The sequence below is a fragment of the Marmota marmota genome, unplaced genomic scaffold (assembly GCF_001458135.2).
Source record: "Marmota marmota marmota unplaced genomic scaffold, marMar, whole genome shotgun sequence".
Lineage (NCBI taxonomy): Eukaryota > Metazoa > Chordata > Mammalia > Rodentia > Sciuridae > Marmota > Marmota marmota.
The window spans coordinates 17,965,044-17,977,267 of NW_026000068.1; the positions used below are offsets into that span (position 1 = coordinate 17,965,044).

The 12,224-nt window shown below is 32.3% G+C and overlaps 1 protein-coding gene across 10 annotated transcripts in view; it reads left to right on the forward strand.

Moving 5' to 3' along the window:
• Positions 1–12,224, forward strand: part of Lrrc7 (leucine rich repeat containing 7) — a 432,103-nt gene that overhangs the window by 168,617 nt on the left and 251,262 nt on the right. For all 10 annotated transcript variants that reach the window (XM_048814043.1, XM_048814046.1, XM_048814045.1 and 7 more), the window contains one exon: positions 3,926–4,004. In XM_048814043.1, coding sequence (XP_048670000.1) covers positions 3,926–4,004 — 79 coding nt within the window. The remainder of the gene's footprint in view (positions 1–3,925; positions 4,005–12,224) is intronic.

Consider the following 12,224-nt stretch of genomic DNA (forward strand, 5'->3'; position numbering starts at 1 on the left):
TGTACACACTAAAAGTCTGCTTTTAAAGTAAAGCAGGAGGCATCACAATACCAGACCTTAAATTATACAACAGAGCCATAGTAACAAAAATGGCATGGTATTGGTACCAAAACAGATACATAGACCAATGGTACAGAATAGAAGATGCAGAGACAAACCCACATAAATACAGTTATCTCATACTAGACAAAGGCCCCAAAAAACATACATTGGAGAAAAGATAGCCTCTTCAACAAATGGTGCTGAGAAAATTGGAAATCCCTATGTAGGGAAATGAAATTAAACCACTATCTCTCACCCTGCACAAAAATCAACTCAAAGTAGGTCAATGACTTAGGCACTAGAATCCTGAACCTAATAGAAGAAAAAGTAGGCCTGAATCTCTACAATGTTATCTTAGGAACTTTCTTAATAAGACTTCTAAAGCATAAGAAGTAAAATCAAGAATCAATAAATGAGATGGAATTAAACTGAAAAGCTGCTTCACAGCAAAGGAAACAAACAGTAATGTAAAGAGAGAGCCCACAGATGGGAGAAAAATTTTACCACATGCACCTCAGATAGACCATTACTCTCCAGGACATATAAAAAAACTCAAAAGAAACTAGGACATTGAGATTTTAAATGACTTATCTATGGTTACCTGAGCAGTAGTGGTGAAACTGGGATTACATTTAACCCCCTCCCCCAAAAAATAACCCAGTCAATAAATGGGATAAGGAACTGAACAGACACTTCACAGAAGAAGAAATCCAATCAATCAACAAATATATGAAAAAATGTTCAACATCTCTAGCAATTTAAGAAATGCAAATCAAAACTACACTGAGATTCCGTCTCCTTTTAGTCAGAATGGCAATTATCATTAATACAAGCTACAATAAATGTTTGTGAGACTGGCGGGGAGGAGGTACACTCATATGTTGCTGGAAATTTGTGCAACCATTATAGAAAGCAGTATGGAGATTCCTCAGAAAACTTAGAATGGAAACAACCATGGTTTGACCCATTATCCCACTCCTAGGTGTATACGTTACAGATTTAAAATTAGCATACTACAGTAACACAGCCACTGTGTTGATAGCAGCTCAATTCACAAACCGCTAACCTATGGAACCAACCTAGGTGCCCTTTAACAGATGAATGGATAAAGAAATCTGTGGAATATTGCTCAGCCTTAAAGAAGAATGAAATTATGGCATTTTCCAGTAAATGAATGGAGCAGGAGAATATCATGCTAAGCTACATAAGCCAATCCCAAAGAACCAAAGGCCAAATGTATTCTGTGATATGTAAACGATAATTCACAAATAAGGTGGATAGAGGAGAATAGAGGTACTTTGGACTAAACAGAGGGGAGTGAAGGGAGAGGAGGCGTTTGCGGGTAGGAGTGATAGTAGAATGAATTGGATATTATTACCCTTTGTGAATATATGATTCCAGAACTTTGTGCATATATGATTCCAGGTGTAGCTCTACATCATGTACAACCAGAAGAATGAGAAGTTATACTCCATCTATGTATGATGTGTCAAAATACATTGTACTGTCATGTAAAATTAATTAGAACAAATTTTTAAAAATTGCCCAAAACAGTCTGCTTTAAAAGAATGCATATGTATATATGTATACACACACACACACACACACATGCACTATACTTTAATTCTTCAGTCTTTTAGCACACTAATTTCTACCTCTTTCCTGTGTTCTTTAAGGTAGATAAATTTCATAAATTCATAATTCATGTTATCCTATTTTGATATAATTATTGATTCTTTTACTGACACCTTTACTTCTTTTTTAATTCTAATAATTATAACATTACTATGACACTTATCTCTTTCAGACCTCACTGCATTTCTATGATGAAATTGTTTATCCAATCACCAATTTTCAAAGTAGGAAACTAAAACGTTGAGATGTTAAATGACTTGCCTTTGTTTACCTGAGCAGTAGTGATAAAACAAGGATTACATTTTAAACCCGCAGATTCTGCTCAGAATGATCTTACATTTAAACTGTAAATAATGTCATAAAAGTTTGTATACAAATAATGTAATATCACTTCCGCCACAATCAGAAACTCTGTTTTCATTAGAAGATAAAGAGATACTTCTGTTTCTATGTCTTGGTTTACACATAATCTAAGGAAATACCATCTTTAAGGCAGGACCTGTGTAAGTATGGCATGAAGAACAACAGCATGAAATGAGCCCATCTTGGAGGCTTAACAGAACCTGCTAAAGAGAGAAAGGAATCCTGCACCCCTGTTGATCATAGATATGCAAAGCAAACATGAATGCTAAGGGAAAATCTTTCCTTACTGACTTGGATGTCATTTTTATATGAAATTCAAATATCTATAATTATTATTAGAACATTTGTTTACATATTTTCTGTGTCTATTTCTGCACTACATCAGAAGAGTTTACAACAGAGACCACAAAGCCCCAAATCCTTCTGTCTGAACTCTGAACCGAAAAAGTTTGCCAACCCATGACCTAGAGCTCCCAAAGGGCCATAATAATACTCGGTTGTCATTTTAATGTCCACTTCATGAAGGAAGCTTTAAGGGTTGTAGCATTCCGCAAAAAAAGAGAATCAAATTTTCTTATTAAATCATACATACTGGAGTTCCCAAATTTTCTTGAGTTCTTAATTGGAAGCCAATATATTTCAGCAATAATTTAAGGCCAGCATAATTTCTTATGAAATTTCACATAACAAGAAACGGGTCAAGAACATCCCATCTCCTTCTTTGAACCCTTTCTTTACAATGAATAAATTACTTGTCTTAGATTTGGCTTTCCTCCTGCTGCTTCGCTGGGCCTCAAGGTTATGTGGACATGGTGATCTAGATTCACAAAATCTAGACTGGTGGAATCTTTTCTTTCTTGTGTATCCATTATCAAAATGTTCTACTATATACTGCCACATAATGTTCCTTATCCTTCTGCAAAACACGAAGTACTGAGCAAGGCCAATTCTTAATGGAAACTTTTACGTCCTTAAAGATAATTCCAAAAACTGAGAGAAAGTAGTGATGCAGGCATATAGGAACAATTTCATAGAGTTGTTTTTCCTCCTAACTTTTACAGGAACTGCTACATTTGATTCATTTGTATTAATGGATGGAAATGTCCCTGCATCTTTTTAGTCCTTTGATTCTCACACTATGGAATACATTTGACTTACTGATTTTCAGTTTTGTAGGAGAAACTGTGTTTTTCTATCACATATCTAGTGGCCCAACTGTGACAGCAAATGAGCATTTCTCCAAGGGTAGCTACCTCAAATATTACAGGGAAGACCCAAGGAAGCACAGCTGTCTTTTCACACTTTGAGGCAGAGCCAGAGCAATGCTCTATGCAACAAACACACACACACAATTTTATGCAATTTATTAGAGCCCCATATTAGTTTGGGAATGTGTATTATTTTTGTGATGTGTCTTTAACTACTCTTCACATGTATGTATGTGTCCATTCTTCCCAATTTATAAAATGATTCCTGGAAAGAAAGATTTTATCTTCAATTTTCTTTATATTTATTGATTTTTCTCTTTCCCTATTAGGGCATTGTACTAGCTAAATAATTTAAAGTATTTTTATTTTATTTCTTTAGGTTAATAAAGAGCCAAGATCTATCTCTTGTCAAAAATAATCATCCTCACTTTTATATACAATTACCAACTATTGCTATAACAAAGTATTATTTGAGATTCAACCTTTGTTACAAAAATATACGTTTACATGTGCATGCCACGTGACATTATCAGGCTATCATTTCTACTAAATGTTTATCCAAAATGGCATTTAGACTGTATGTTGACTTGTAGTTTTAATTAGTTAACATTAGGACTATACTTTGCTGGAACACTCTCATGTACTTTTGGGTTTGTTTGTTTGTTTTCACCTTTCAGGTGTACAAGAATTCCCAGAAAATATAAAGTGCTGTAAGTGTTTAACAATTATTGAAGCCAGTGTCAATCCCATTTCTAAGTGAGTATAAATTATTTCATTTCATTTGCATTTATGTTCCTCTTGGATGATAATATACTAAAATAATGAAATTTATAATAATAACTGAATAATTGAATCTTAAATGTAGCTTTGATATAGCCTTTAATAAAATGATGGGAAACACATAACCAAATCAGAATACTTCTACAAAAGATGATTTAAAACATTGCTGAGTAGGAATGGTGCCAACTGGCACAGGATATCATTGTTTTGAAGCAAACTATGTCATCATTTTTCTGGAGCTCTCAGACTACATTCCATGGATGATCGTCAAAACTAAGAAAACACTTATTAGTTCTTTTCATAGTAGGAAATTAGTATCAAGGATCTTATGGAAATTCAAGAGAGTTCAAGACTTTAAGATATTGATAAATAGATTAAGAAATCTGTTTGTATAGATCAAAAAATTAAATATGGCTATCAATTGGAAGTATTTGTATATGAGGGATTACAGAAATGGCAGAGATCATCCTATGAAGATAGTACAATAGAAGGTACAAATGATAAGGAGGTTAGGATCAGAGAAGAAGGGTTTTGTGACTTAAGATCTACTAAGGAATTCTATGGAAAAATAAGATTTTGAGATGACCATGACTTGAGGGTGTGATGTAGTGATAGAAGTCTATGGGATCCAGTAAAGAAATTGTGATGGGAATGGCTTGGATGAGTCATGAGACTGAATGGAAAAGCATGAAGTGGAAATAGAACCTAGAAGGCTATTCGCAGTTGTAGTATTATTTGGGATAGATTAAAACAAATCTGTGGTATTGGGATGCAGGTAATAAACTTTCCAAGAAAGAAGGTGTTAATTATATCAAACTGACATTGGGATTTGAGCAAAATCTCTCAGCTCTTTGTCCTCATAAAGCTGGGGAGGTTGGGGAAAAGCCCACTGGGAAGGCATTTAATGAATGGAGTATTGTCTATAAGAAGGCAAAGAAGCTAATCAAAGAGAAACTGAAGACAAATTTCATACGAGCGAAGTTGAGGAGAGGGACCTGTTGTTTCCTATGGATCATAGATAAGATTGTACATAAGACCAGGGATGAGGCAGAAGTTTAAAAGGAGGTCTTTATACAAGTTGTTTATGAAATAATTTGAGTCCCTTTATAGAAAGTGTGGAACATCAAACAATAAAATGTGTTTGTACGTTACAGTGTTTCTACCTCAAAAATAGAATATGGAGAGAGAAAACCAAAATAGAAAACAGAGAGAGAAATCCCAAAATTCTTTGAGCAAATATGATTATTCCAACATTTCTACAAAATAGATGTTACTACAAACATCTCCTTAACCTTAGTCACATGATCCAGCAGAGATAATAAATTGTTTTGTTTTGGTTTTTCCTAATTCTTTAGTTCTGATAGTTTCTATAATTTAGGAACCATGGTAGTTCTTTGGTGGTAGAAGCCAGGTGATAAATTATATCTTTTTAAAAAAAAATACTCTTTTTTTTAAGATGTTGATGGACCTTTATTTTATTTTTTATTTATATGTGGTGCTGAGAATTGAACCCAGTGGCTCGCACATGCTAGGCAAGTGCTCTGTCACTGAGCCACAGCTCCAGACCCTAAATTATATCTTTACAAAGTTTAAAGTCAGTAGTTTTATGGAATGTTTCTGAATTGCATTCACATATTCGACTTTTAAAAGATGAAAGATACAAACTGTTTCATTTTTAAAAAGAAGTGTAACTCTGTAAACATTAAGCAATTGGGAATTCATAAAATATGACTCAAGAGAAAAGTAAACTGAAGTAGTATATTAATTCTCAAAGTCAGGTTTTTAAAGATATAAGATGCATAAGTAGGTTCATCCGCTTTTGGAGTATGAGTCAATGAATTTTAATAAATGTACATAGTCATGTAACTGTCACCAGAACTAGATACAGATGATTTTCAACATCCCCAAAAGTTCCCTAAACCCAAACATACACTGTAACCTGATTAATATCCCCATGGTTTTACCCTTTCCAAAATGTCATATAAATGCTGTATGTCATATAAATGATATATATCAGATAATTTTGTGTCTGATTTCTTTTATTTAATATATGATTGTGAGATTTAGCCAGTGTTTCAATAATCAATTCTTCATTCCTCTTTATTGGTAGGTAGTATTTCATTGTATGGCTAGAACATGATTTGTGTATCTATCTGTTGACAGCCATCTAGGTTGTTTCCACTTTTGGACTACTATGAATACTGCTTATATAAATTAAGTACAGGTGTATGTCTGAGTGTGTTTTTTTTTGTATTACATAAATACCTGGGTAATATAGTACCTGTATGTTTAACCTTATGAGAAACTTAAAAATTGCTTCCAAAAGAGCTATTAAATTGAGCATTCCCAACAGCAATGTATTAGAGTTTCAGTTATTGTTTGTCTGTGTCCCTATTTGGTGCTATAAGTTTTTATTTTTTTAATTTTAGCCAAACTAGTAGATGTGTTATCTCATTATGTTTTTAATTTACATTTTAAGGCATAATTAGTACCTTGCCTTGTACTTATTTTAAAAATATATTGCTTCTTTTTTAATGATTCCAAATTTTTGTTGACACATTTTTATTATTGAATCAAAGAATTGATAGCATATTTTAGATACAAGTCCTTTAATTGATAAGATATCCGTTAGTGAATATTTGCTCCAATTCTTTGGCTTATCTCTTTGTGTTCTGAATAGTGTCCTTTAAAGAGAAGTTTTGATTTTGGTGAAATCCTACTTAATACTATTTTATAATCTGTGCTCTGTTTTCCTAAGAGCTCTTTGCTAAATTCATAGTTATAACAATTTTGCCTACCCTTTCTTCTGGAACTTTTTATAGCTTAGGTTTTAGATTTTACATTTAAGTCTGTGTTCATTTAAAGTTGACTTTTGCAGATGTGTCAGGTTTAAGCGCTGTGGTTCACTTCTTTGCACATAGACACCTAGTTGTTCAATACCATTTGTTGGAAACATTATCTTTTCATTATAGAATTACCCTAAGTACCTTTATTGAAAATCAGTTGATACATGTTTGGATCCATAGCTGGATTTTCTACTATGTTACATTAGTCTATATGCTTGTTCTTATCCTATTTCCATGCTATCTTAGCTTTATAGTAAATCCCAAAATCAGGGAGTAAGAATCCTTCTTTCACCTTTGTTCTTCTTCATCAAAATTGTTTGGACTATTTTATGACCATCATTCTATATAAATTTTATAATGAGCTTGCCAATTCTTCAGAGATATAAAATCCTGCTGGCATTTTTATAGTCATTGCCTTGAACCTGTAGCTCAATTTGACTCACATTGGTGTCTTTAAAATATTTAGTATTGTCTCTGAGCATAGTATAACTACATACTTTTTGGGGGGTAATTCTTTTATCAAGGCTTTATGGGTTTCAATATATAAATATTGCACCTTTTATTTGTTTTCCTGAACATTTCATGTCATTTGTGCTATTGTAGATTTTTTATTTATAATTCCAATTTGTTTATTACTATTATGTATAAATAATTGATTTATATATATCCACCTCATATCCTTCAACTTTAGTCCTGGATTGTTTCTGCAGATTTGAGGGAGATTTTCTATGTAAGCAATAATGTCATCTGTGAATAAAATAGTTTTATTTTATTATTTTTCATCTGTATGCCATTTATTTTTCTTGCCTTATTATCTTGGCTAGGTCCTCCTTTACACATCGAATACAAGAAGTGAGAATAGAAATCACTGACTTGCTTTCAGTCTTAGTGAGGTAGACTTTCGCTGTTATGTATTGTTATTACTTTTTGGCATTTACCAGTCTGTGACTACTACTTGGTTTTAAAGCCACTCCACATTATTAGGAATTAGTTACAGCAGAACCCCATTCCAAGTAGCAAAATCGGTGTTCATTTCCTAATGCTATGTAAGAAATCACCACAAATTTAGCAGCTTAAAACAATACATACTCATTATCTCTCAATTTCAGTGGTTCAGAGTGGTTCAGGAATCTAGGCATGGGTTCCCTGCTTCATGGTTTCACCAGACTGTAATCAAGGTATGAGTTGAACTGTATTCTTATCAGGAGACTTACTGGAGAACAATACAAGTCAGAATCCAACTTACTTTGTTGACAAGTTCATTTCCTCATTGTTATAAAGCTGTATATCCTAGCTTTACCCTAGCTGTCAGCTAGAGGCTACTCTTGGGACCTAAAGGCTGTATATAGTTCCCTGCCACATAATCCTTTCCACGGGCAGCTCACAGCAGGAAGTTTGCTTCTTTAAGGACAACAACTGACTAAGAGTGAGTGTTCTGGTAAGATGGAGTCTTCTAATATAACATAGTTATGGTAGTGTACAATTTGCCACATTCTGTTGATTAGTAGCAAATCATAGGTCCTACCAACAATCAAATGGGGATGCTTCAAAGGCATGAACATCAGGAGGTGAGGATCAAGGGGGCCACCAGAGAAAGTATTCATCACACCTTTTATATCTGTTTTGCTGACAGTTTTTTTTTTTTAATCATCAATGGTTGTTGAATATTTTCAGTTTCCTTTTTGACATCTATTGACATAATCATCTGTTTTTTCTCCACTTGTCTGATCATATGGTGACTGGCATTGATTTTTTTTTTTACATCAACCCGACTTTACATTGCAGGGATACACTCCACTTGGTCAAGAAGTATTATTCATTTTTCTGTATCAATTGCTGTAATATTTGTTGATGGTTTTTCCGTCTATATTCATGAGGCATATTCTTCTGAAGTTCCTTTTCTTGTAATTTCTTTGCCTGGTTTTGCCTATCAGGGTAAAACTTCATAAAATGAATTGGAAAATGTTCTGTTCTATTTTCCATAAGAAATTGTATAGAATTTGGTATTATTTTCTTATTAAATATTGGCAGATTTTGTCAGTGCAGCCATTCAGGCCTGCAGTTTTCATTATAAGAATGTTTTTTATTGCAAATTGAATTTTCATAATAACTGTATGGTACTTCAAACTACCTGTTTCTTTTTAAGTGACCTTTACTACTTTGTGTTTTGAGAGAAATTGCATACTTCATGTAAGTTTTAAAAAATTATTGTCATATTATTTTTCACTATATGATAGTGGAATGCATTACAATTCTTATTACACATATAGAGCACAATTTTTCATATCTCTGATTATATACAAAGTATATTCACATCAATTTGTCTCTTCATACCTGTGCTTTGGATAATAATGATCATCATGTTCCACTATCATTTCTAACCCCATGCCCTCTACCTTCCCCTCCAACCTCTCTGCCCTATCTAGAGTTCTTCATTGTCATTATTTTTCATAAAATTTTTTTATTGGGCCTTTGATATCTGTGAATTATTTAGTGATTCCCTTTCATTCCTGGTTGTATGTCTTCTTTCAAGTTTTGTTTGATCACACTGACTAGAGATTTATCAATTGTACTGATCTATTTTAAAAAGTATATTTGGTTCCATTGATTTTTATGTATTGTTTTTCTGTTATTTCCTTTGCCCTAAAATATTTATGAAGTAGCAAGTCATGAAAATTCTTGAATATAAAAACTATAGGTCTTAGTGTAACTATTTTAGTTTTAATTTTAGATGTAAACCTCTTAAGTCACTGGAGAATATCATCACAATTAAAACTTAAAGTAACTATTAAATAAGAAAAGCAAAGGCTGTTGTTAATGAGAACCTACAGTGTCTCAGGTTCTTATACACAATAATTTCTTTTAATTTTTGCAATAGCTACATTATATAGATAAATATTATTACTAACTTTTTACTGAAAGGAATGCATGAAGCTAGTATTTAAATTCCTAGTTTCTCCTCAATATATTCTACCATATCTGAACATTTTTATTTGGTATAAATTTAAAGGTGTACTTAGAAATTTTGAAATATTCATGATGTTCAACAAGGAGGAAATTATTATAAATTTTGGTACATCTGCTGGGTGAATATGAAGGTTACATGTAGGAGAGCATTTTTCTCTGCTCACATCAACCCCCTTCGCTCTTCTTGAACAACGATAATACTAACTTCTTCTTAGCTTTCAACAACATCCTAGTTTGAGTTATGAATTATGTAGTCACTGTTTGGGCAATGAAATTAAAAGATGAATTATAAATAAAAATAATGATATAAGTTTGCATTAATGTTAAAACACTTATTAAGAAATTTGAAATACATGAAATGGTAATCATGGTCATGAGAAGGTGGTGGATATGAGAAATATTTGGTTTTCTGAATGTTCTATTCATTTTATAATTTTAAGCCTGGAATGAAAATATTTAGAGTAAAATGACTTTCTATTTAGAATAGAAACTTTAACATTGGTTTCTTAATCCCAATATATTAAAAAAATTAATTTCATGTAGCTTAACTATTGTATTAGAGGTCAGACACCTGAAATGTTTTCATTTAACTTCTAAAGAAAATGCAACAGGAAGATATAAATGTTGAAACAAGGGTGTCTGCAGCCAATATTAATGTGCTTATTTCAGTAATGAAAATAAGCACTTATAAATGTTTTTAAAATAGCTGGGTCAGGTGATGCTCACCTGTAATCCCAGCTACTCTGGAGGCTGAGGCAGGAGGATGGCAAGTTGGAGACAAGGCTGGACAACTTAATGAGAGCCTGACTCAAAATTGAAAGAACTGGGCATGTAGCGCACAGGTAGAGCACTTGCCTAACATGAAAAAGGCTCTGGATTCCATTTCCAGTACCACTAAAAAGGAAAAAAAAGGTGGGGGCATTAAAAGAGTATTCTAGTTAATATGAAAAGATTAGAATTAAAACAATGCTAAGGAAAAGTAGTGTAATTCTCTTATTTCCTGATTCTTACTGTGGGACAGGTAACCATTTAATTATTGGAGAAAATCTGAAGAATGGATATTATCATTTCATAAGTACAGAAACTGAGCTTTACAAAGTTAAGTAACATGCAAAAGTCACATATATAATAATTGAAAGAACTATAATTCAAACCAGGTCTTGGAGCATCAGTGCCCACTTGCTTAACTACTAAACTGTGTGGGTATCTATTTCTCCTTTCTTTTTTGTAGACTGAATATATTATTTTAAATTTAGGGAATTAATAACAAGAAAGTGTTTATTTAGTAGAGAAAATTATCGATTTATGAAATACATTCTTTGGAATTTTTAACAAATCAGTCAAATGTTGAAAACCATCAAGTCATTTTGGGGTAGTAAAATCATTTCATTATTGAAAGCTCCTTACTTAGTATAAAATATTGTATTTCATTTATAGTCTGGAAGAGAATAAAGGGGATAAAGGGAACCATGACTGCCATCTTTATCAAGTGTACCTAGCTTGCTAAGAAATACCTTCTTCCTCATAATTCCCCAGACATTCCTCTGAAAAAGATGATACTGTTAAGTGGAGCCCCTGTCCCAATTAGACACTACAGAATTGTAGCATAAAGTTAATAAAGAAAGTTGAATATCTGCTTAAGCAAACTTATTAACTCTATTTATCAATAATATCTAATCTATTTTTTATTGCCAATTATTTTCCAAATACAACATTAGATGTTTAGAACATTCTTTATCTTTAAATAATTTATAATTTATCCTTCCTAGAAATGGAAAATTCCCAATACTAGCATAAAGCATCATTGGTATAAGCCCTGTACTACATCTGTAAACAGAATTATCCTATAAGTAAAAAAGCATTAATTTTGAATCTCAGCACAGAGTAACCATCAAAATGAATTAAATCAAAAAATACAGATGCTACTAAATAAGGCAATATGTGTGTACGTATATCCTTAAGTTTACATTTTTAAAGAAGGAGAGTTCAATATAGAATATCAGCACATATGTATCATAACCAGGCTGAAAAAAATTATTTTATTTTGTATTCTGGTATTTCATGTAATTTATTTTTGGTAGTCTAATTTTGCAGTTTTAACATGAAAAACTTGTGGTCAATTTTTAAGCTCTAAAAGAATGTTTTGTATAAAAATCCAGATTTTTCTGAGGCATTGTCAGAGTAACAGCATTAAAGAAATAGATTTTGATCAAATAAATGATACAATACCATTTTGTGCATATATAGAAAGAATAGTGGACTGAGAAAAGCCAGGTGGTTCTGTCTCTATAACTATAAAATTAGTATTTTTAAATCATTTTTACTAATTAGTAGTGACATTTTTAAAGTCAATTTTCAGATTAATATTTTTCACTTTCTACTT